Source organism: Enhydra lutris, unplaced genomic scaffold (assembly GCF_002288905.1).
Source record: "Enhydra lutris kenyoni isolate GAN:26980312 unplaced genomic scaffold, ASM228890v2 scaffoldscaffold10, whole genome shotgun sequence".
Lineage (NCBI taxonomy): Eukaryota > Metazoa > Chordata > Mammalia > Carnivora > Mustelidae > Enhydra > Enhydra lutris.
The window spans coordinates 19,047,462-19,069,838 of NW_019154094.1; the positions used below are offsets into that span (position 1 = coordinate 19,047,462).

The 22,377-nt window shown below is 39.6% G+C and overlaps 1 protein-coding gene across 2 annotated transcripts in view; it reads left to right on the forward strand.

Annotated features, from left to right (window-relative positions):
• The window catches only part of LOC111143893 (protein tyrosine phosphatase, receptor type G), a 700,723-nt gene that overhangs the window by 476,108 nt on the left and 202,238 nt on the right, over nt 1–22,377 (forward strand). For both annotated transcript variants that reach the window (XM_022497940.1, XM_022497941.1), the window contains exon 5: nt 15,519–15,614. In XM_022497940.1, coding sequence (XP_022353648.1) covers nt 15,519–15,614 — 96 coding nt within the window. The remainder of the gene's footprint in view (nt 1–15,518; nt 15,615–22,377) is intronic.

Below are 22,377 nucleotides of genomic sequence, written 5' to 3' on the forward strand. Positions count from 1 at the left end.
TCTCCTACTGAATGACAGTGAACTTATCTACAGAATTTTGATTTCATAAATAATGCTTCATGAACTCTGCGCATCTCCCTTGTAACATCTGTGACATTGCTTTAAATCCCAGACAAGGCAGTGACTTAAGCTGCTCTTGATTTAGAACACCTTCTGCATTAAGATTTTGGGCTAGGGTTTTTGTGAGGTTGGCTCTGAAGATAATGAACCAGGTTTCCTGGGTAGACTTCTGAGTGTGTTCACTGTTTTATTATATGTTACAACTTCAAGACAAGTAAAACAAGTGTTTGAGCACAGTTTTATTTAGTGTATAGTCTGTCTAGATGTGTTCTAGTGTTAGCTAATCAGGGACATGAATGGAGCCAATCAATAACATGATTATTGGCTGACACTCTCTCCTGCAGATTCTTGGCTTCATAAAACCATGGCTTTGATATTATGTTGTTTTTATCCCCTCCCTTAACTCTGTCTTTATTCCTAATTATTAACAGTTCCCTGCTGAGATGTAGCTATCAGAATCTCAAGATGTTGTCATGAATACCATTATTAACCCCCTTGCAAACCAGCAAGGCATCCTCTGGCTTGGACCCAAAGCTTGGAATATATTGCTTGGCTTTCTCTTCATGTTGAGGTTACAGTTTGACAATGGCTGACTGTTGGAGAATGGTGATGGGTTTTTTCCTTGAAAACTCAGTACCTGACAGAATGGATGGGTAGAGAATGGACTGTTGCTTGATAAAGCGAGTGTATTAAAATGTTAGTGGTAGAATCTAGGTGCTGATATACAGGTGTTAACAGCAGTATTCTTTCCAAACTCATCTAAAATTGTGCTCTGGGGAATTCATAGAAAGGAGGGTCACTCAGCCAAGAATATTTTGGTCTATAATCACAGTGATGTTGGTGGCAGAGCTCTGTCCTCACCACTAAGGATGTCAGTGTCTCCCAAAAATCACCCCCCCCAAAAAAAGCTCTCCCAAAATCATCCCTTCCAGGTTGTACCCTGTAAGTACACTGGCAAAGCTGGTGCTCTTCCTGGCTTGGGCAACCTTGTTTTGCTCCCTAATTTGCTGCTGTCTTTCTGACCATAGATATGGTCTGAGAGAATTAGTACTTTGTGTTTACCAAGGGTACACTATAATTTTAGGACTAAGTAAAAAAAAGTGGGAAACTATTCATCTGCATAAATGTATTTTTCAAGAGAGTGACTAGTTGGATAGTCCGTGTGGATCAGAAACAGGAGCTCCATTTTTCCTTTATTCCCCACCCCACCCCCTCTTTCGGAGTATTAGCTTGAAGGGTTGTATGTTTCATAGCCGGCAGAAATAAATGAGAAGTGAATTGTGGCAAAGTGATATCAGGGATAAAGTAGGATCATAGCCTGTGTGATGTTGTGCTGTCTGTCACTAGGGGCTGAGGGATTCATTCTTCTGGAGCACTTGGCTGATAAGGCTGGTTTTCTGAGTTCCGTCCCCAAACAGATACATGAGCTTCACCTTCTTCCTCTGTAGCAGTGGTAGGGATTTTGGTTTTGTGGCTTTCCTTTTCGATTTTTCTTCTTTATCCTCTCTCATTTTAAAGAAGACTTTTCCCCCTAGATGTGCAGTGAGTTAGAGCCACCAAGTGTTTTAAACAGTCGGGATGAAACAAACTACCTTTCTTGGCCCCAAACCAATCCGAGCCCCTTCCCTAGAGAAAACCACAGTTAGTTGTGCTGTTTTCCTGAGCCTTGCCCCCCATCTGCTTTCTTAGTTCTGTACCTCTGTGCAAATACATCCACAACAAATAAAGTATTTTGATTTATGGCATTTTTTAAGTCGAGTGTGTAATTATCATGCATCTTGACTTTCTCCATTGGCAATATATCTTTGAGAACTTTTAATGGCATCGCCTATTGGTCAACTTCTGTTCTTCCCTCCAGGGTTCATCTTATCACTTCTCCTATTTATTATGCATGTCTTTTTTCCTCTGATACCAGTAGTGGTGGGGCAAATACGTTTGCCTTTGTATTTGGAACACTTCTGGCAAAGTCATACTTTTCTTCTTAAAAAGACCTCCTAAGTGATAAAAAAGGAAAATCATTAGAAAAAAAGTGAGTAAAGGTCCTTACTCTTATTGGTTATTGGGAAAACTAAAAATAAGAACAGATATGTTCATCCAATGTATAAAAAATAAGGATTCCTAAATCCACTGTTAGCAATGGTATAGGAAGATTGGTATTCTCGGACATTGTTGACTAGAATATAAAATGTGTACAATTTTCAGAGGATGGTTTGAACTGCTTCTAGGTATCTATCTTAGGAAAAGGATTTGTGCTCCTGGAGGGCATGTTCACTTTTTTTTCCCCCCCTGTATCCCTGATTCTTAACCTTTCCGGCTTGCAGAGCCCTTGAAGATTTTGTCAAAAGCCATGGACCATGTGAGAGCAGGGCTGAAAAATGCATCTTGAAGAGTTATCAGCACATTGTAGTAGATGGAACCACAGGAGTTCATCTGATAGAAAATGAAAGTGCACACATACCATCTTTTGGCCGCATTTCAGGCAGCCCTTCTGGAGACCAAAGCCCTAGCTCCTAAATTTGTTTTCCCTACTCTACTAGTTATCTTCCCAAAGGCACTGGCTATTAGGGAGACTAATAGAATCAGAGAGGCTGTGAGTGGAGCAGGGCAGTGCATTTCCTCCAGTGTCAGAAATAACATCCCTTCATTTATCCCACAGTCATTGCAGGAGTGCCTACTATGTGCTTGGTCCTGGGACCAGCACCTCCCATGGGGAGAGGTCCCAGCATACTCTATCCAAAAGAGTCCATCAGAAGGGCATCTCCACCAGAATTAAACAGGTGACCCAAGGAACAGAGAGCTGTTCCATAAAACACATGTTCTAGTTGGGTTGACCCAGCTAATCTAAAAAATCCTTCAATGTGGGGATTGTCCTGAAGACAGTAGAGGATTTGATTTTGATTTATAGAACTCAGAAGCACTGGGAAGCATTCAGGTTGTCTAGCATGTGTGTTCTCAGAAATGTTTTGCATGAACATTTTTCTTACAGATACCCTGATCTGGCAGAATTAGCTATGTAGGGCAAATTGCAGTTTTCTGGATAAAACAGCATAACTTTTCTTTGTGCACAAGCTTTCTTGTGGGGTTCTGGCTAGGAGAGAGGGAGGAATACGACCAGCACTGTACCTGTGTTAATTTTATTTAGCTTAATTGCAAGTTCTTGACTTCATCATTTTCCCAACACCTATTATGGGGTAGAAAATACAGTATCAGAAGTGAGGAAGGAACTATAATGGGAAGTTTGGGTGAGTAAGTAACAAATAAACTACATTTCAGGTTTCTTATATTTCAAAACGAGAGCCGTATTGCTGATTCCTAGTTGGTTTTGAATGATTTATAACCTTTTATTTGTGGTTGAGTGCTGCGGTCTATGTTGTCATGGAAATTCTATTGAATTTATAGGTCCATTTATCCAAAATGATTTTCCAGACTTCATTTCATGGTGAATCATGTGGCTGTTACTACCAAGTACAAAGCAATTTCTAAAAAGTTTCATATTACAAAGAGCACAAACACTGCGGTGGTTATTTTTGTGTTTTTGAAATACAAATGAGTTCCAGATGCACCTGCGGATCCCCTCCCCCTCCACTGTGTCCAAGGTGTTAAGCTCCACCGCATTTCAGAATCAACCTGATATGTGATGTAGTTATGCAGGCAAGGAAAGGTTGTTTTAATAGAAAAAAAAAGTTATTACAGTAACTCCAAGAATAAGTAAAAGTGGTTTGAACTTACTGGTTTATGCGTAGGGGGAAAACTGCTCTCCCAGTCCTTGGGCCCCATTATAATAAACTTGTTTCTCCCCCTTTAGAGATCAGTAGTAGTGGGAAGAGGGAAAGAAAAGCAAAATGCTTGACCAAATCCCTTGGCTAGGTTTCATGTGACAGTGAGTATAGACAAGGTGTCTACACCTCAACACTATTGACATTTTGGGTTGGATAATTCTTTGCTTTCGGGGGCTGTCCTACACATTGTAGGGTGGTTAGCAGCATTCCTGGCCTCTACCCACTAAATGCCTGTAGACCCCTTCCAGTACTGAAACCCAGCATAACTCTAGACATGGCCAGGGTCCCCTGGAGTCCAAAGACACCCATAGTGGGGAACTACTACTCTGGAAACTTTGTGTGAGGATCCTGGAGATGACTAATAGGTATTCCTCATTGCTAGTGGGAATTCTGATCAGGATGTTTTATAGAGAGGATTTTAAATGTGTGGGTTCTGTAATCAAATGCCTGGGTTTGAATCCCAGGTTTGTTACTGCTCAGACAAGACCTAGTACCACAAAAAGTAGTGGTGAGGATGAAAGGAATTAATTCATGTAAAGTATTATAAGGATTGGATACATTTAAGCAGCCCTGTGGAATGTTTTATGGACACACTAGCTCTGAGCTTCCTTGGCCATGTCCGCCGTGAGGGAAAGTGGGGCAAGATGATGGTTGGTCCAGATAGTTGTTATTGATCCTAGGCTGGCCTGATTCTACACACTAAGGCATGGTCCCCTTAACTTGCTCTGTCAAGCAAATACGTTACCTCTAGCCAGCCTTACCCTCAGATTTGGAGTAGCCTCCATGAAATAGAATGGGTCCCACAAAAGGATGCAAACTCTTCCCTGCTCTTATTGTTAGGTGGCATTATACTTTTGTTTATCCCAGTTTCAAAAGCATAGAATTTCGTGAATTTTATTTAATATTGAAGTATTCTATACAAAGAGGAAAATGAACAAATAATAATAATACAGGTTAATGAATTTTCATACTCTTGTAACCAGCCCTGAGATTAAGAAAGAGCACTTCTTAGCACCCCCAGAATCCCTTTTCCACTCACTGCTCCCACAGGTAACCTCTGTGTTGGCTTCTAACTGCATGAGTTATTCCTGGGCTTTGTACTTCATTTCAATAGGATAACAGTGAACTTTTTTTTTTCTAATTTTAATTCTTTTTTTTTTTTTCTTTTTTGGGTATTTGCCTTATTTGGCTCAGCATTGTTTCTCTGTATTGTTACATGTGACTCTCACAATTTATCAATTCCATTAATGATTAATGCTTGGTTTCCAGTTTGGAGTGACTGCAAGTAATCCTTTCATTAATTTCTTCCCTTTTTTTTTTTCCCTGTTAACTAATTGTTAAAGACATTTGAATCATTTGGGGGCCTACGGTATGGCACACATTGTGGGAGGTGCTTTCCTTGACTTATTTTGTTTAATGCTCACTATGACCCAGTGGTTCATTTCTCATTTCTTTCTTTCTTTTTTTTTTTATTTTAAAGATTTTATTTATTGATTTGACAGAGGGAGAGATCACAAGTTGGCAGGGGGTAGGGGGCGAAGCAGGCTCCCTGCAGAGCAGAGAGCCTGATGTGGGGCTCGATCCCAGGACCCTGAGATCATGACCTGAGCTGAAGGCAGCTTTTTTTTTTTTTTTTAATTAACATATAATGTATTATTAGCCCCAGGGGTACAGGTCTGTGAATCGTCAGGCTTACACACTTCCCTGCACTCACCATAGCACATACCCTCCCCAATGTCCATAACCCAATCACCCTCCCCATGGCAACCCTCAGTTTGTTTTGTGAGATTAAGAGTCTCTTATAATTTGTCTCCCTTCCGATCCCATCTTGTTTCATTTCTTCCTTCCCTCTCCCACAAGCCCCCCACTTTGCCTTTCAAATTCCTCATATCAGGGAGATCATAAGATAATTGTCTTTCTCTGATTGACTTATTTCGCTCAGCATAATACCCTCTAGTTCCATCCACATCGTTGCAAATGGCAACATTTCATTTCTTTGGATGGCTGCATAGTATTCCATTGTATATATATATCACATCTTTTTTATCCATTCATCTATTGATGGACATCTAGGCTCTTCCCATAGTTGGCTATTGTGGACATTGCTGCTATAAACATTCGGGTGCACGTGTCCCTTCAGATCACTACATTAGTATCTTTAGGGTAAATACCCAATAGTGCGATTGCTGGGTTATAGGGTAGCTCTATTTTCAACTTTTAGAGGACCCTCCATGATGTTTTCCAGAGTGGCTGCACCAGCTTGCCACAACAGTGTAGGAGGGCTCCCCTTTCTCTGCATCTTCGCCAGCATCTGTCATTTCCTGACTTGTTCATTTTAGCCATTCTGACTGGTGTGAGGTGATATCTCATTGTGGTTTTGATTTGTATTTCCCTGATGCCAAGTGATGTGGAGCACTTTTTCATGTGTCTTTTGACTATCTGGATGTCTTCTTTGGAGAAATAATGTGTTCATGTCCTCCTGAAGGCATAAGCTTTAACCCGCTGAGCCTCCCAGGAGCCCCCAGTGGTGCATTTCTTATCCTCCATTTACTCCTGGGGATGTAAGACTCAGAGAGGGCAACTGATTTCAACTGGGTCACACGCTAATTAATGGGAGACCTATAGCTTACTGCTCCCTATCCTGAGGACATGAAAAGTGTAACTGGCCAATATATAGGTGGATGTTGAACCTACCTCCTTTGTGTCTGAACTTATGCTGAACTCTAAGAAATAACTCACGAATCAGGCATAGTAAATCCCTAAAAAAGTCAATTTGATACTGTAAGCAAGAGCCTGAATCATTCCTTACCAAGGGAAAAATACAAAGATTAAATATTTATGTGACTAATCAGATGCATCATCGAACCAGAAATTCCAAAAATCAGCTGATAAATAAACTTAGAAAGGCACAAATAAGTAACACACAGAGACTTTTTAAAGGGATCCCAGAAATCTTCCCAGCACCTCACTGTGTATGAGTCATAGTCCTAGTGTGCACTTTGGAGTCTTCTCCTGCAGAAATTTGGATTCCTGCTATAAAATAGTTGAAGATAATTCCATGTTACAGGGAAAGTAAAAAGAAAAAAAAGGAAATAATTAAGGATTAGCGTACTCCGTGATTAATGATATTGTATAAAGCAAATGTTTCAGAATGTTTATTTAAATGCTACCTTGCCTACAAAGGTACTGAATCCCTGCTATTCTTTGGAGCACAGTCTTCTAAAAATAGTGTTCCAGTGAGGGCTGTGTGAAGCCTAAACACACGTTTCTTTGCTGAACTTTGTGGCATGACTCACTGGGTTGTTGGCTGGCCTGTGGAAACAATTCATCTTCACCTTAATTCATATATCCTTTCCGGTCATACAGTAGTAAAGATACATAATAATAAAACATGGGAGCTGCTTAATTTGTTCTTACTTTACCAAAGCATGTGCTTAGTGGATATGATGACATTAAGTAATACCCCTGTTGTTCAGAAGTGGACACTGAGCCTTGGAGCTCTCAGGTGTCTTAAGTATTCGAATCAGGTCTGACTTGCTAGCCCAAGCTCTTCGATCTCTGTTTATGTCACCCATGGTCATGTTTTCAGCCAACTTCATGGCCACCTTGCTGTAAGCCACAAGAGTGTGTGAACTGTGTTTTAACAGGCGCTACATTCTCCAGGGGAGAACCTTGTTAGAAAGAACTGAATGAAGGTGAGAGCTCAGAGCTCAAGGAAGCTCAAAAAGTAACTGGTTTGCAGAATAGTTTGGAATGTGATACCCAGTCACTTGTACATATGTCGTATATAGGTGCTTAAAATCAGTCCTAACTTTGGGGGTGTATGTCTCATTCAGTCGTGGGGGCAGTCAAGTCCAAAATTTGCAGAGCAGCCTAGAAATTCCAACAAGAGTTGATGTTGTAGTCTTAAGTGTGATGGCTGGAAACCGAGGCAGAATCTCTGTGTTAGAATCTGGAGAAACAATTCCTTCCACTTAGGGACACTTTACACTTTCACCTGATTGGATGAGACCCACCACATTATGGAGGGTAATCTGCTTGACTTAGAATCTACAGATTCAAATATTAATCACATCTAAAAAATACCTTTGTAATAACATCTACAATGTTTAACCTAACAGCTGGGCAGCACGGCCTAGACAATTGACATATAAAATAACTATCACAGGTTTAAAAATATAATAATGATCCTTTTAAAAAGTAACTGGGGGTAAAAATTGTTCATTGATATAAAACAAAATGCCTGTATAATGATTCTGAATTCAGAATGTTTGTGTCGTCTATTTCTATATGCTATATATAGCATGTTTTTATCATGCTTTCCATAATTTGAATGACTAGGTTTTCTTTTGTTAGAGTATCAAAATTTCAGCCTACTTACTTAGGTAGAAAATGGTTTGAATTTCTTACAGATCGAGGAGAAAATAATATAATCTACGGTGTTTAGCAGAACCGTACCTGGAGCCACTTAGCATTTCCCTGTGATTTTGGTGTCTGCACGTTCCTGAGCGTTTTAATCCAGTGGTTTAAATCCATTCATTCTCTTAGTATTCTGATCCGTCCTTGCTATTCATTTAGTTATTTATTCCTATATATAGGAAGAAACTCATTACATTGGTTTTGGATTTATCGGTTGTCTGTCCTTGCTTCCTACCACACATAACCTCCCTCCCATGTTATTCACACCAAAAATCAGTTACTACTATTTACAAGGAGCAGCCCTCTGAAAGCCCTAGCTTTGATTCGGCAGATGTACTTCCTGCCTGCCTCGATCTTCCTGGCTGATGGCAGTGGCAGAATTAAAGAAGTAGAACGTGCAGTGTTGAGTGTCTGTGATTTGGCTTCATAGCAGTTACGGGGCTGCACAGTCTACAAATCAAGTTAGACTAAGAAGTTATTGTGCAAAAACTTCAATTCTGACATCATCCTAGCCAAGTGATCCAGCAGGTGGAATCAGCCGATCATTAACTGTGCTTGGAATTGTGCTTTGCCTTTACTGCACATGTTTATACTTGGGCATGTGTTTCTAGCCCTCCGCTATGTTCTCAGCTGGCTTACTCCAGGTCAATGCCATGCATGATCAGAAAAGTACATTTCACCTCTTTGGTGCTGCTGTCTACTGCCTCCTGTATGGTTTTTAATGTCGCTGTTGCCTTTCTTGTTACTGTCTTTATCTTGTCCCATTTACATTGCATCTCTGTCCATTTTTCTCCTGTAGCTGTTCTGATGTGTATTCTTCCACTCCACTGAAGGTGCCCAACAGTATCTGGAAATGGCTAGGGAATCTTTCAGTAGATTGCCTTTCCTCTGAACTGACTGCATGTTCTTTCCTCACTTAATTTATCGGTTTTTTTTTTTTTGCTTGGGCGCATAGGTATGTGGGAAGCCTGTTGTAGAAATACCAGTTGTTTGAAATTAAAATGTAGAGCTTTCTAAATCACTGGAGAAGTCACTGTTGGATTTTTCCACCCATGTTGGGGTCATTGCCTCTTGCCTCCATTATCATGGAGATGTGAGCGCTGACTTATGCACACAGCTATAACATTAGAAGGTAGAAAGTCCATCATAAAGGAAATGTCCCCTCTAACCCATCACCCGCATTATTTTAGTATTCATTTACTACATGCCTCACTTCTCTAAGAGCCATTCATTGGCCTACGTTTTTTTGTGATACATTTACCTATGATTCTAACTTTGGCATTTAAAAAAAAAAATAACCTTCTTTCATTATTGATATTTCTTTTTTTTAACTTCATTTTATTTTTTCAATGTTCCAAGGGAAATTCAAATCAAAACCACATTGAGGTACCACCTTACATCAGTTAGAATGGCCAAAATTAACAAGATAGTAAACAACATGTCTTAGAGAGGATGTGGAGAAAGGGGAACCCTCTTATACTGTTGGTGGGAATGCAAGTTGGTGCAGTCACTTTGGAAAACTGTGGAGATCCCTTAAGAAATTAAAAATAGAGCTACCCTATGACCCTGCAATTGCACTACTGGGTATTTACCCCAAAGATACAGATGTAGTGAAAAGAAGGGCCATCTCTACCCCAATGTCCATAGCAGCAATGGCCACAGTTGCCAAACTATGAAAACAGGAGCCAAGATGCCCTTCAACAGAGAAATGGATATTTCTTTTCTTTTTTTTTTTTTATTTTATTTTTTTAAACATATAATATCTTTTTATCCCCAGGGGTACAGGTCTGTGAATCGCCAGGTTTACACACTTCACAGCACTCACCATAGCACATACCCTCCCCAATGTCCATAATCCCACCCCCCCAACCCCCCTCCCCCCATTAACCCTCAGTTTGTTTTGTGAGATTAAGAGTCACTTACGGTTTGTCTCCCTCCCAATCCCATCTTGTTAGAGGTGATGCAACATGGGGGGTTAAGGGGGTAGGAGAAGAATGGATATTTCTTTTTTAAAAAAGATTTTATTTATCTATTTGAGAGATGCAAAGCATGAGCTGAGGGGGAGGGGCCAAGGAGAGAGAGAAGCAGACTCTCCACTGAGCAGGAAGCCTGACTCCACGTGGGGTTTGATCCCCCGGACCCCAGGATCAGGACCTGAGTGGAAGGCAAATGCTTAACCAACTGAGCCACCAGGACACCCCTCATTATTGATATTTCACTCTTTCTAAGCACAAAATGGGTCTTCATCTGTCATAGTACCTTATACATAATGGGTAGTAAGCAAATAGACTTGTCCTTATAAGGAAACCCTGTAATTAAGACCTGAACTCTAGGATTGGAAAGATTAAGTTCCTATGACAGTCCCTCTCCCTCTTCGTTAACTGCTTTCTAAATTTTGGAAATCCTGGGTTTCTTTGGCTGAAAAGTGAAAATCATGATGGTACCTGCCTCAGTGAGTATTCATGCATGATAGCACAGTCCCTGGCATACAGTAAGCACTCCCTAAATGTGTAGAACATAACAGAATTAATAAAAATATAGAAGGATCTAGTTTTCAGATTTGTTGCTTTGCATTCATTCAGCTTAACACAACTAGTGATACAGTTGGAAACCAGGCATAAAGATAGTTTTTATATCAAATTGCACCTAGAGTCATTTTAACTATGAGGGGAGAAAATGGCTCAAGGCAAGAGAAAGGGGAAGACGCTAAGTGGGCATTTTGTTGTGACTCTCTATGCATCGTGCTAGTACCCTTCAACAGTGGAGCATTGACCTCGGTCAAACTTATGCTCACACTATCCATTTCATCCCCCTCCCATTACTTGGAGGTGTTACTGTTCATTCAGGCACTTTCCATACCTATATTTTGGCATAAGCCTCCTGGTCATTGGTAGGGCTTTTCCTCTTTGTGAAATTCTGTTTTACAAATGTCAGGTCATACTATGTGATCCTCTGTTTTTTCTATCACCCTGACCTGGCTAGAGAAATATTTTTCCCGTCCAGCCATTCTACAAGGTAGAACTAAATGATCCATCTGGGTCTGTGAGGCTTGTTCATGAATTTGAAGGATTTTGAAGAACTGGTCCCTTGACTGTGCACTGGTATATAGTCTACCAGTGGCTTTTTAGTTAATCTTCTTTTTTTTAAGATTTTATTTATTTATTTGACAGTCACAAGTAGGCAGAGAGGCAGGCAGTGGGGCGGGGGGGGCGGGGGGGAAGCAGGCTCCCTGCTGAATTGAGAGCCCGATGCAGGGTTCAATCACAGGACCCTGGGATCATGACCTGAGCTGAAGGCAGAGACTTTAACCCACTGAGCCACCCAGGTGCCCCTTTTTAGTTGATCTTAATATGGTTTGTTTCTGGGACTAAGGAGACTTAATGTGTCTCGTGACACTCTGCATGGTAGAATAACACCCATTTATATGAAGTTGATCCAGCTCTCCTTCCCATGGAAGGAAGGTCCTGGTTGGAATAGAGTTACTGAGCCTTAAGCTATATAGTTTTCTTGAAGGACCAAATGTTCTAATTGCAAACATATTTGGAAAATACTGACGTAAGGGTATAATGCCTTTAAATACCATTCCTTGTTAAAAGGAACCAGAACTCACCCAAGTTATGACCAATTTTAGTGTTGGAACAGGGAAAATACAAGATCATTCTAGAACGTCTGTGTCAGCTAATAAGGAGATGCTAAAAAATATAACATGTAAAAATAAAAATAGAAATATACACAAAATATAAAATATAAAAAATATAAAACGATGGGAAGACAGCAGAAGGACAAGAGTCCATTAGGAAGGGTTCCTAGTGTGCAAAAGATCTCCTATTGAGACAGTTTGTACATTAAAATAAATAATGGTAATTTATTATAACCCATTGAATAAGACAAATTAGTGAGTTCATGTGGATTTAAATAAATGAATGAATGGATAAATAAACTGTGGAGAAGGAAAAGCTATTCCTTTCACGAGAATCCCATTCATGCATATAGAGGGGGTAGTGCGCTTAGAAAAGTCATCAATGAATGCTGAGACTAGCGGATGAACGTTCAATGACGAACAGTGTATTTATGTAATCTCAAGTAGCTCCCTAAAAACTGTTTTTAATTATAAAAGGAAAATTAATGGCTTGATAGTGGAGAAGGCTGCCAGACATCAACTTAACCATACAATGAGGTTAAACACCCCTCCTATTGGGAGAAATCCACAGGGTGTACTTCCCGATATGGTGCGTCATGAAGACAATGTCAGTCCTGTGGAAACTTGCCCTGAATGCATCACCTGAATTCAATCATGAGAACCTATGAGACAGACCCTGATTGTACCTAACAACTGACCTGCACACTTCACACTGTTCAAATAAAGGAGGACTGAGTAACTGTCCCAGATGGGAGTGGGGGCGGGAGGGGTCAGTATAAAGAGATGTAACAACGAAATGCACAGTTTGATTCTAAATTGGATTCCTGAACTAAGAACCAGAATAATGATCTGTAATGGACTTTATTTGGGCATTTGCCAAAATTCAAAATGGATTGTGAATGAGATAATAGTATTGTATCAAGTGAAATTTGCTAATTTGAATAATTATACTGTGCTTATATAAGAGACTGTCCTGATTCTTAGAAATTATACACTTAAGTATTTAGCAGTAAAGGGGCATATTTTCTCCCACTTACTACCCGGTGATTCATAAAAAGGAATTGTGCATCTGTATGTGCAGACGAGAGAGAGAGAGAGATTGAATGCAAATGGGATAAAATATAAATAATTGGGGTTCCTGGTAAAGGCTGCGTGGAAGAGTTCATAGACCACTCTGTTGCCAGACTTTTCCTTCAGTTGTTGTGTACCGTGATTTTTCAGGAGAAGGACTGATACACTGATACAGATAAACATGACTTAGATTCGCTTTATTAGGAACAACACTGTTGTGATGGGAGAGGACTCTGGGTATGGCTTTTGAGGTCAGATACAGAAAGCCAGTGGGCTCCTGATTATATTTTATAGCCAACCTAACACCTTTCAGAGATGGTTTTGGGAAACAGGTTTCCAGCTTCTGCCCCCCATTTATCTCATCAGCAATAACAACAAAGCGATTTTAAAGTCCAGTTCACTCAGCAAAACTCCATCCACTCCTTACTCTTCATATTTAAGATAGCTTCAGAAGTTAACCTAATTCAGCAGGCTACAACTCGAGAGAAAAAGCAAGGAAAATTGATATTTCAGACTTCTGCTACTGTTCTCTTTATGAGACATTTCATTATTCTGCTGGGTGGAGCCATGACTCAAAGACATTTTCTGAAAATGAATTTCCTCACTCGGTCATAAATGAAAATGCCCTTGAAGAGGTCTTAAAGTATTTTGTATCACACACTATTCAGGTGATGCATTAAACAATGCCGATGCTGCTCGTGGGCTGTAGAATAAGAAAAACTTCTGTGAACTTACTTCATTTGAGGGCCTGAGTTTTAAAAGGAAACTGAGGTGTATTTTCTGAATATACTTGTGTAGTGTTTCTTTCTTGCGTTCGCAGCATTGTACCCAAAGCAATTCACCTAAGTATTAAACTCTTTTAATCTGCACCTCATTGAAAGGTGTTTTCTCAGTGTAAATGCATGATGTCTAAAGCTGTCCAAACCTAAAGGCAACACATTTGTAAGAGGCTGCCAGAATCAGTGAGAATTCACAGTGTAAGAAAAATAATTCACTGTAAGAAGGAAAGTCCTTCAAAGGAATCTACCCATCTTTCTTTCATCCACTTGGGTGCCTGACTTTTCCTAGAAAGTATCCTGATTGGACCACCTGATTTTAGCCTTCAGAAAAGAAGTGTCACTTTATTCTTAACAGTCTCAAGTAATTTAGCTCTGTTTAACCTTTGACCTATACTTGAGCTAGTTTTTCTGACTTAGCTTTCCCCTCTGGGAATTTAGCATTCAGTATCCTATCTGCAAATTCCCTCTGGGGTGTGGTAGTTCAGTTTGTTGTGGAGAATAGCATCATGTCATTTGGAAAATAGGGACTACCTGATGAATGATAGAGGAGATTGGATTTTCTGTAAGGAGTAGGGTCATTCCAGAAGATTCAGGGGAATCACAGTCTTATTAGAAATTTTACAGTGTCTGCCAGATGTTAACCTTGAAATATGATGATGATGATGATGATGATGATAGTGATTTGCTGGCACAGTTGAAGTGTAGGCATGATGCTTCTACATACTGTATAATACAGTGACTTGTTGGATCTCCACACGCACCCTACCAAGGGTAAATACTTGATTCTATACATGAGGAAGCTGATACTTTGAATTAGATTTGTTTGTGTGAGGTCTACAGGCAAGTAAATGAAGAAGCTAGAATAAAACCCAAAGCTGTTCTTTTTATTATGTATGTATTCTTTCGAGAACATTCCATGGTCCATTTTTGCTCTCTGCAGTGTACTAAATAGCAAAGACTCTTCACGCATTAAGATCATGTAATGATTTTAAGTTGATTTGTCTGTATTCTGCTTTTGAGTAAGAAACTCTACCCAAATGTAAGAGAAAGTATTTACGGTTCCAATGAGAGCAGCTGGATTTTTAAGTTTTTCTCGGATGTTCAATCTTAGCCAAGTTAACATCAACTTTCGGAAGCACTATGTCTTCATCTGATTTCTTCAAATCACTGAGGGTAGTCATTTCTGCCCTTTCTTCATAGGGATTGATTGTTACATGAATTAAGTAAAATAATCTATGGTACAGTTTTGAAAATTGGAAAATGTGAAGTATTATTATTACCATGAAATTTCTTGTGGATTCACTGAAAGACTCCATTTGGGCTATTGCCTCCTTCAAATTCCTCCAAAAGAGTATTGCTTATAAAGATGTTGTGCCCATTTAAGTATCTATAATTTAAGCATGTGAACTGCATCTCATAGGCTTAGTTATTTTTTTTAACTTCAAGATGTTTTACTCCATTAAAATTTTGCTCCGTAATACTATGGGAACTTTCACCATGACACGAATATCAGGCAATCAGGTGTCAGCATTCTTTTGGGTAGCAGGAAGGCACTTCTGTGAGAAAATGTGTGATTGTGCAGTTTGTAAGGAGAAAATGATACAGTGTCTGGGGTTTGCTCTTAGATACTTTAGCAAAGGAAAAATATGGATAGGTGAATATATTTGGCCAAATCTGAGGAAGTGAGGAATCTGGGTCCCTCGTACTATTCTGTCTACTTGTGTCTAGGCTTGAAATCTTCCTAATACATATTTTAATTGTCTTTTACAGATGCAGATTTTCTTTTATAATCCAGATGACTTTGACAGCTTTCAAACCGCAATTTCAGAAAACAGAATAATCGGAGCCATGGCCATATTTTTTCAAGTAAGTTAATGGTGGCTCAAGTACTTCAACCAGAGAGTTCTCTGAGTATTTTTTGTTTTTTAATTCGCTGAATTGTTCTGTGTCTAATGAATGCATCTGTTTTCTAGTTCACACCTGTCTAAATGAAAGATATTTCATATTGTCTAATGTGTGATTTAAAATGTAAATAAGTATGTTGAGAAACATAATGAAAATTTTTGCATGAATTATTCTGATTTTATTGCTACTTGACTGGTGCACAGATTGAAGAACACATTTATCATCTAAGTTACATCACTGCTGAAGCGATTTGAACAGGTTCTTCCAGCATATTAAAAGGCTGATGCAAAAAAAAAAAAATGTGATTTTCTTTGGAGCAACTTTAAAATTTGACATTACTTGCAAATAGATTAATAAATAGCATCAGTCACTTCTCTGAAGAGACCCCCTTTCTTTCCCTCCCAGAAATCCCCATGGTAACAAAAGTTTTCACTGAGACCATTTCCAAGCTAGTACCTTTATGAACTTCCATACTTTCTTTCTCTTTTTTATTCTGGTCGTAGTGAGTTTTTCTTCTGGCTTGTATGTTGGTTCTATAGCTAGAAGCCAAACATTGTATCCTTCCATTGGATAATACTGTCCAGGCTTTTTATTAATTCACATCAATTTGAAGTAGTGTCAACCATCAAGTGTCTTGAAACAGTAACTGAGAGGAGACCTGGTGCTTTTTTGGGCGGAAAGTAACCTGAGCAGTAGGTATGTGACTTTTCTTTCAGTCTTAAAATTTGCCTGGAGTCTACGTACCAGTGTTTCTTTCATCAGTGAGTCATTGTTGGACAATGATATCTTTCTGATAACTCAAAGGAATATTTAAGACATCAGAACCTTTCCCACCATGGGTCTTTAACCTCTGCCTTTTGGGGCAAGCTTCTTTGTCTTTGAGATGGACCCATTCTTGTTGGGAGTATGTTAATTTCACCTCTCTTTTTAGCATATGACATATGATAGACAATTCTATCCAGTGCTCTCACTACCTTTTAACTACATTTCCCCCTTTACTTTCATGGATAAAGGTTCAAATGGAAGATTATTTATGGAAAACTGAAAAACCCAATATTCTACCTAAACCTCAGAAATAGTAAGAGTGGTGGTCATTAGGATTGGTTATGGCACTGTTTTTCAAACTGTGGGTTCTGACCTACTAGTGGGCCATGAAATAATTTTAGTAAATCCTGCCAGTACTTTTAGAATAATGATGGAGCAGAAAAAATAATCAGAAAATACCAGAGTGTATTACTCATAGTAAGGGTAAATTTTGTTTGTTTGTTTGTTTTTGGTAGGACCTTTTTTTAGTTGCTTTTATATAGAGAGGCATAGTGGGTGTGTAACTTGGTCATGTTACAAAACATATTTCTTACCATGGCTCATGGTCTGATATTTTGTAAGTTCTCTGTTTATGTATTTGGTTGATCTCCCCATTGTTCTTCCACACATCTCTTTTCCCTGGTTACTTTCATAAATCAGTTGAGCATCATGTTTTAAAAACTCATTCACTAGCATCAAAACTATGTGCTTTTGAGTCCCGTCTCTACTTAATAGCTGCATAATGGTGATGGAGTTATTTAAACTTTCCAGCCTCAGTATTCTTACCTGTGAAATGGGGATAGCAGCTTCTGTCTACACCATTAAGATTGTAAGTAGTCATTAAATGAAGCCCGTAACGTGGGTTCTGGCACATAGTAGACATTTTTAATGCCAAATAAAGTCTGTATCCATATCCATGCAATTCTTTTTCTATGGGATGGAGGCCTATAGTATATGTGTCTTCTTTGCATGAACAGAAGGCTGTTTTGGGCACTGCCCTGTGGGCAGGTTCCTTGGGTTCTATCTATACCCCTTCTGCATCTAAACCATGATCAGTTTGCCTTATGCAGTACAAAGGTCACTTGAGCCATTCTTGAACCGGACCCACTTCCGTGGTTAATCCCTTGTTTTCTGTGATTGTCCTCTTGGACAATATATTTTCTTGTAGCGATACCTCTACTATAGCTACACCATCAAATCAACCCTCTCCTCCTTCTATCCTGCCCATGCATGCCCAGCCCAACCAGGTCCTACTGTATAGGTCACCTTTCTTATAGGAAAAAAAAGTTTAAAAATGTTTCTGTGAGTCCTGGAAGAACCAGTTCATAATATGTGCTATGCAGAAGGTTTCTGTGCTTTTCAGCTCTATAAACTGTTGTGAAATGTAAGACCAGTTAGGCAGGTAAAGCCCATTGGTGTACAAATCAGCAGAACACCTCAGTGTGAAATGCAGGTTTTAAATTTTTAAAGTATTTCTAGGGCATGATGACTAGTTCACATGCAAAGATATATTTTATCTGATAAATCCTTCTAAAAATCTTGGGTTGCTGCCCTGTGTACAGCACAGAAGGTAGATAACGTAAAATAGAACAGAATTTTTTTTTAGATGCCAACAGTGTTGAGCAGCTTCTTTTGTTTCCCTCATAAGTCCACATATGCATTTATACATCTTTGTTTAAGCAATGGAGAGGAAGATAGTGTTGCTGTTACTTTAAGTCTAATAACATTCAATACTTCGAGATCTTTGTGGTTTGCTGTAAGATTGTTAAATTTCTTCCCCCAAGTAATCAGATAAATCTTCATATATATTTTCAAATTCAAACCTGATATCTTGCATTTTGGTATTGAGGAGGTATATCATCTACTCAGCACTGATTCAGTGCCAGGGAAGGCAGTAGTTGCTACATTAAGTAAAATAAATGCAAGCAGCCTAGGACCTCACTGTCAGGGTCGCATGTGATAATGGCTAGTGAGAGGTGAGTGGAGAAAGCCTTATATTTGTAAAGAGGCTGTGTGCTGACTTGGTGCTTATAAACCCACATATTAATTATCCAGAGTGACATGATGTGAATGACAGGTGCATGTCTAGGTGAGGCTGAGTTCCATGTAGATGTTGTTGTCCTGATGTTAACTTACTCTGTACCCTAGAATGATGTTCTTACACCTTCAAATTTTCAGTATCTTTGTTTCTCTTTTCTTCCTCATCATGTGCCCGTTGTTTTGCATGATTTCAGCTCTCCCGCTGCCTTTGCTGTGATTGGATATTATAAAGTTCTTAATGTTTCCAAAGCACTGAAACAAGCCCAGGCCTGGTGTGCACATGGTTGACCAATGAACTGTATGTTGGCCTCGCCTAGAACCACTGCAGGTGGTTCTCTTGTAGCTCACAGGCATGCTTGTTGAACCTACATAGCATTTACTGTTCTCTTCTTCAGTTGAAGGTGGAAGATATTACATAAAATGTCCTGATGATGTAGCAGTGATCGAGATGCGAGTAGGGGCTGTCAGTGACTGCAGAGGGAGCCTACATTCCCATCGCAGCACTATCTTCATGCCTTCATGTCAACATGATCTAAGATCATGACCCCCAATCTGAGCACCAGTAATTTAAATGGTGACTGATATCTTTTTTTTTTTTTTTTTTTTTTTTTAAGAGAGCAAAAGAGAAAAAACAAGTTGCGGAGGGATGGTGAGGGAGAGACAGGGGCTGAGCGAGGGAATAGCAATAGGGGTAGAGAGAGAACCCTAAGCAGGCTCCACACCCATCATGGAGCTGATGCAAGGCTTGAGCTCATGAGCCTGAGATCATAACCTGAGCTGAAATTAAAAGAGTAGGACGCTTAACCGACCAAGCAACCCAGGCGTCCCTGACATCTTTGGATTACAGAGTTGAAAGTCATTCTCAATGCTGAAAGATAAGCATCTTTCACGTAAGCCAGGTCTCCCCCAAGTGCTTCATAGGAGCACCATTGTAGGAAGGAGGGACCACGTCCATGTAGGGAGGATAATGAATCACAGCAACCACATATGCTCGTGCACATTTGAGGCCACACAGTTCTAGAAGGTTCGCTCACTTCATAGGCACTGGTGAGTAATGTGTCTAGAGGAAAGAACACCTTTATTCTAATTCACACACATCTTTGGATCAGGAACCCTCTAGAAGATCTAAGGGAATGGTAAGGGGGGGAGGTTGATTTTAAAGGGTTTTTAAAACAAATAATTACAATAAGAATGGGCAAAGGCTGGAGATATCTATTAAACCACTAAAGAGAATAATAAGTGCTGTGTAGCTAATTTATAGAAGTACAGAAATTAAAATTATTGTCTTCTGTTGTTAAAGTAGAATCTCTACTCTTTTTTGCTGTTAGCCTGATTTGAATTCCTGTAAAAATGTAAAATACCAAATGCCATTAAAATACTCTTGAAAAATATTCTGTTATTCTGATAACACTCTACCTAGCTTATCTGTTTAAAGAAAGAAATATGAAAAAATTAACATTGACAGGACAGCTGAAATGACAGGCGAATGATTAGGTAATTTGTGGAAGGATGCTTTGTTTTGAAAACAACACACAAAAGGATTTGATTGGCTCTGGCTTAAGTTTATGACTAGAGAATACCAGGTTCTTAGAATGACCTTACCTTAGGTAGCCTGGATGTTTTTAGACCAAGAAGTCTTCCATCATCTCCATATGAATTGTTTTTTTTCTTCCACTGTTTCTTCACTGTTCCTTCCTTGTTGAACACTTCCCTCCATTTTCCATCAGAATCCACATCTTACTGGCTTTCCATCTGGTGCTCTTACAAAGTTGGTATCCCCAAGCTTTTTGCAGTTGTGATCACTATGGGTTTATGGGTTTGATGATTGTGTTCTTTTCAAGAAGCACATGATTATTGTTGAATTTATCATTTGAGGGGGGCATTTCCTTTGTTTTACTACCTAGTGGTAATTGTTGGAATGCCTAAATTTTTATTTATATTTCCTGATTCCCTTGGGCTATGGAATTATAAATGCATGATTTTTTTTTTAAAGCAGCTACAATTAGAAACTTTTCTCATGTGCTGTTCTCACCAGCCTCCTTGGTAGACCTTTCTGGGTAGTCTCTTCAGAATCTTAGCATCAGATGCAAAGATAGAAAATTTTTATTATGTCTGCATCCAGCAGCCCAGTCAATGGCGTCTGTCTTGTATATTGAAGAAATAAATTGGTTCCTGATTTATTTATAGATTGTCTTAAAGTATTTCTTTTTGACAACTGATCTTCAATGAAGTTTCTTCATTTAATGTTTCAGTTTCATTCCTCCTGGCAACGTTGAGCCCCCTTGTTCCAGTTATTTTGTTTTGTTTTTGTTTTTGTTTTTCCTATTCCTGTTTAAATTTCTGCCCAGAATATGACCGTGGTCGCTTAGTTTTCCTCTAACGCCTCTGGTTCAGTGGTTGCCCCCCTTTTCATTTCTGCCCTCCCTTTAGAGTCTAAAGCAAACTTCAAAACTCAAATGTTTCACAAGTTGCTAACCCATTCTTTATATCATGTCAGTGGTACAGACTGCTTAATTATTTTTCTCCATCTGGAGAGGCTTAGTAATTAAATGAAATGGCAGTACCTGGGATTATTTATAGACCTTGAGAAGGCAGGAGGAGTTCTTGATGACTCATCTATCTAGGGCTGGCAAGGAAGGCTTTTTCTCCACTTCCCTGCATTTCCCCCTCCCCCCTTCCCCACGCAGGTAGATGGGATTCGTCCTTCCTTTAACCCGCTGTTCTCTGAGCATTCCATTGTGCATTAAAGCTGTTACTTTACTTGCTTGCTTCTGCCTTTGTACTGTGAGATCATTGAGGACTGGGAGTCTTCACTTACTCATCAGTGCATCTCTTGCAAGTGACTAACACTGTGGCTTGGTTGTGCCATTATTTAACTGAATTCAGGGGAGACAGACTTAGGCTCTGTCGTCTTGAATGGAGAGGAGCAACCTGATAGCCCGTCAGCTGGGGAGTATCAGGTGTTCTTGGTGGTCTTCTTGGAGTGTGATCTAGTAGATACTTTGGCCCCAGGAGGTGAGGGACCTGAGACTAAAACAAGAGAAACTCTTTGAGGCTGAGGTCCATGTCTTGTTCCTCTTCTGTTTGTACCCCACCGCCTACCTTTCCCTCGCCCTCCTATCAGTGCCTTGACCCCAGTTTCTATTCAGAAAATAGATATTGAGTAGGGCTAAGTTATCAGAAACCTCTCGGGGTCCTCCTATAACATGAATCATCTGTGTTGTGAAGAGTATGTCTAGTAGTTGTGTAAGCTTCACCTAAAAGGGACTGTGGTCATGCAGAAGTTTAAGACCATCTCTTGATATGGTCAAGGACATGAACGTGAAGGCTATGAGTCTCCTGATTCACTGAGGATGGTAACCGTCTGACAATGGTAGTGGGACTCCATTGGGTCTGACATGCCAACAAAGAAATGTTTCTCCATTTATGCCTGTGGTTGTGAAAAGGCAACAGGGCTTTACAAGTCTTAAAGTAGGCCTCAAAGGAGTGTTTCAGTGCCAAGAATAAGAGGATATATCTGTATCAGAAAATGTTTTTTATGAAGTTTCTTACTAGAGCACCTGGGTGGCTCAGTCAGTTGAGCGTCCTACTGGATTTCAGCCCAGGTCGTGATCTCAGGGTTGTGAGTTTGAGCCCCGTGTCGGACTCATGTTCCACATGGAGTCTGATTGAGATTCTCTCTCTCCCTCTGCCTCTCCCCCGAGGGGCGTGGGCGCTCACTCTCTATCTCTCTCTTTTTTTCTCAAATAAATAAGTAAATCTTTTAAAACATAATAAAAAATAAAGTCTCTTACCAGAATGCTTTTATCTCAGTAGGTGGTGGATCGAGAGGCTTTTGTGGATTATTTTTCTGTTTTTTTTTTTTTTCTGGCTTGCCTCT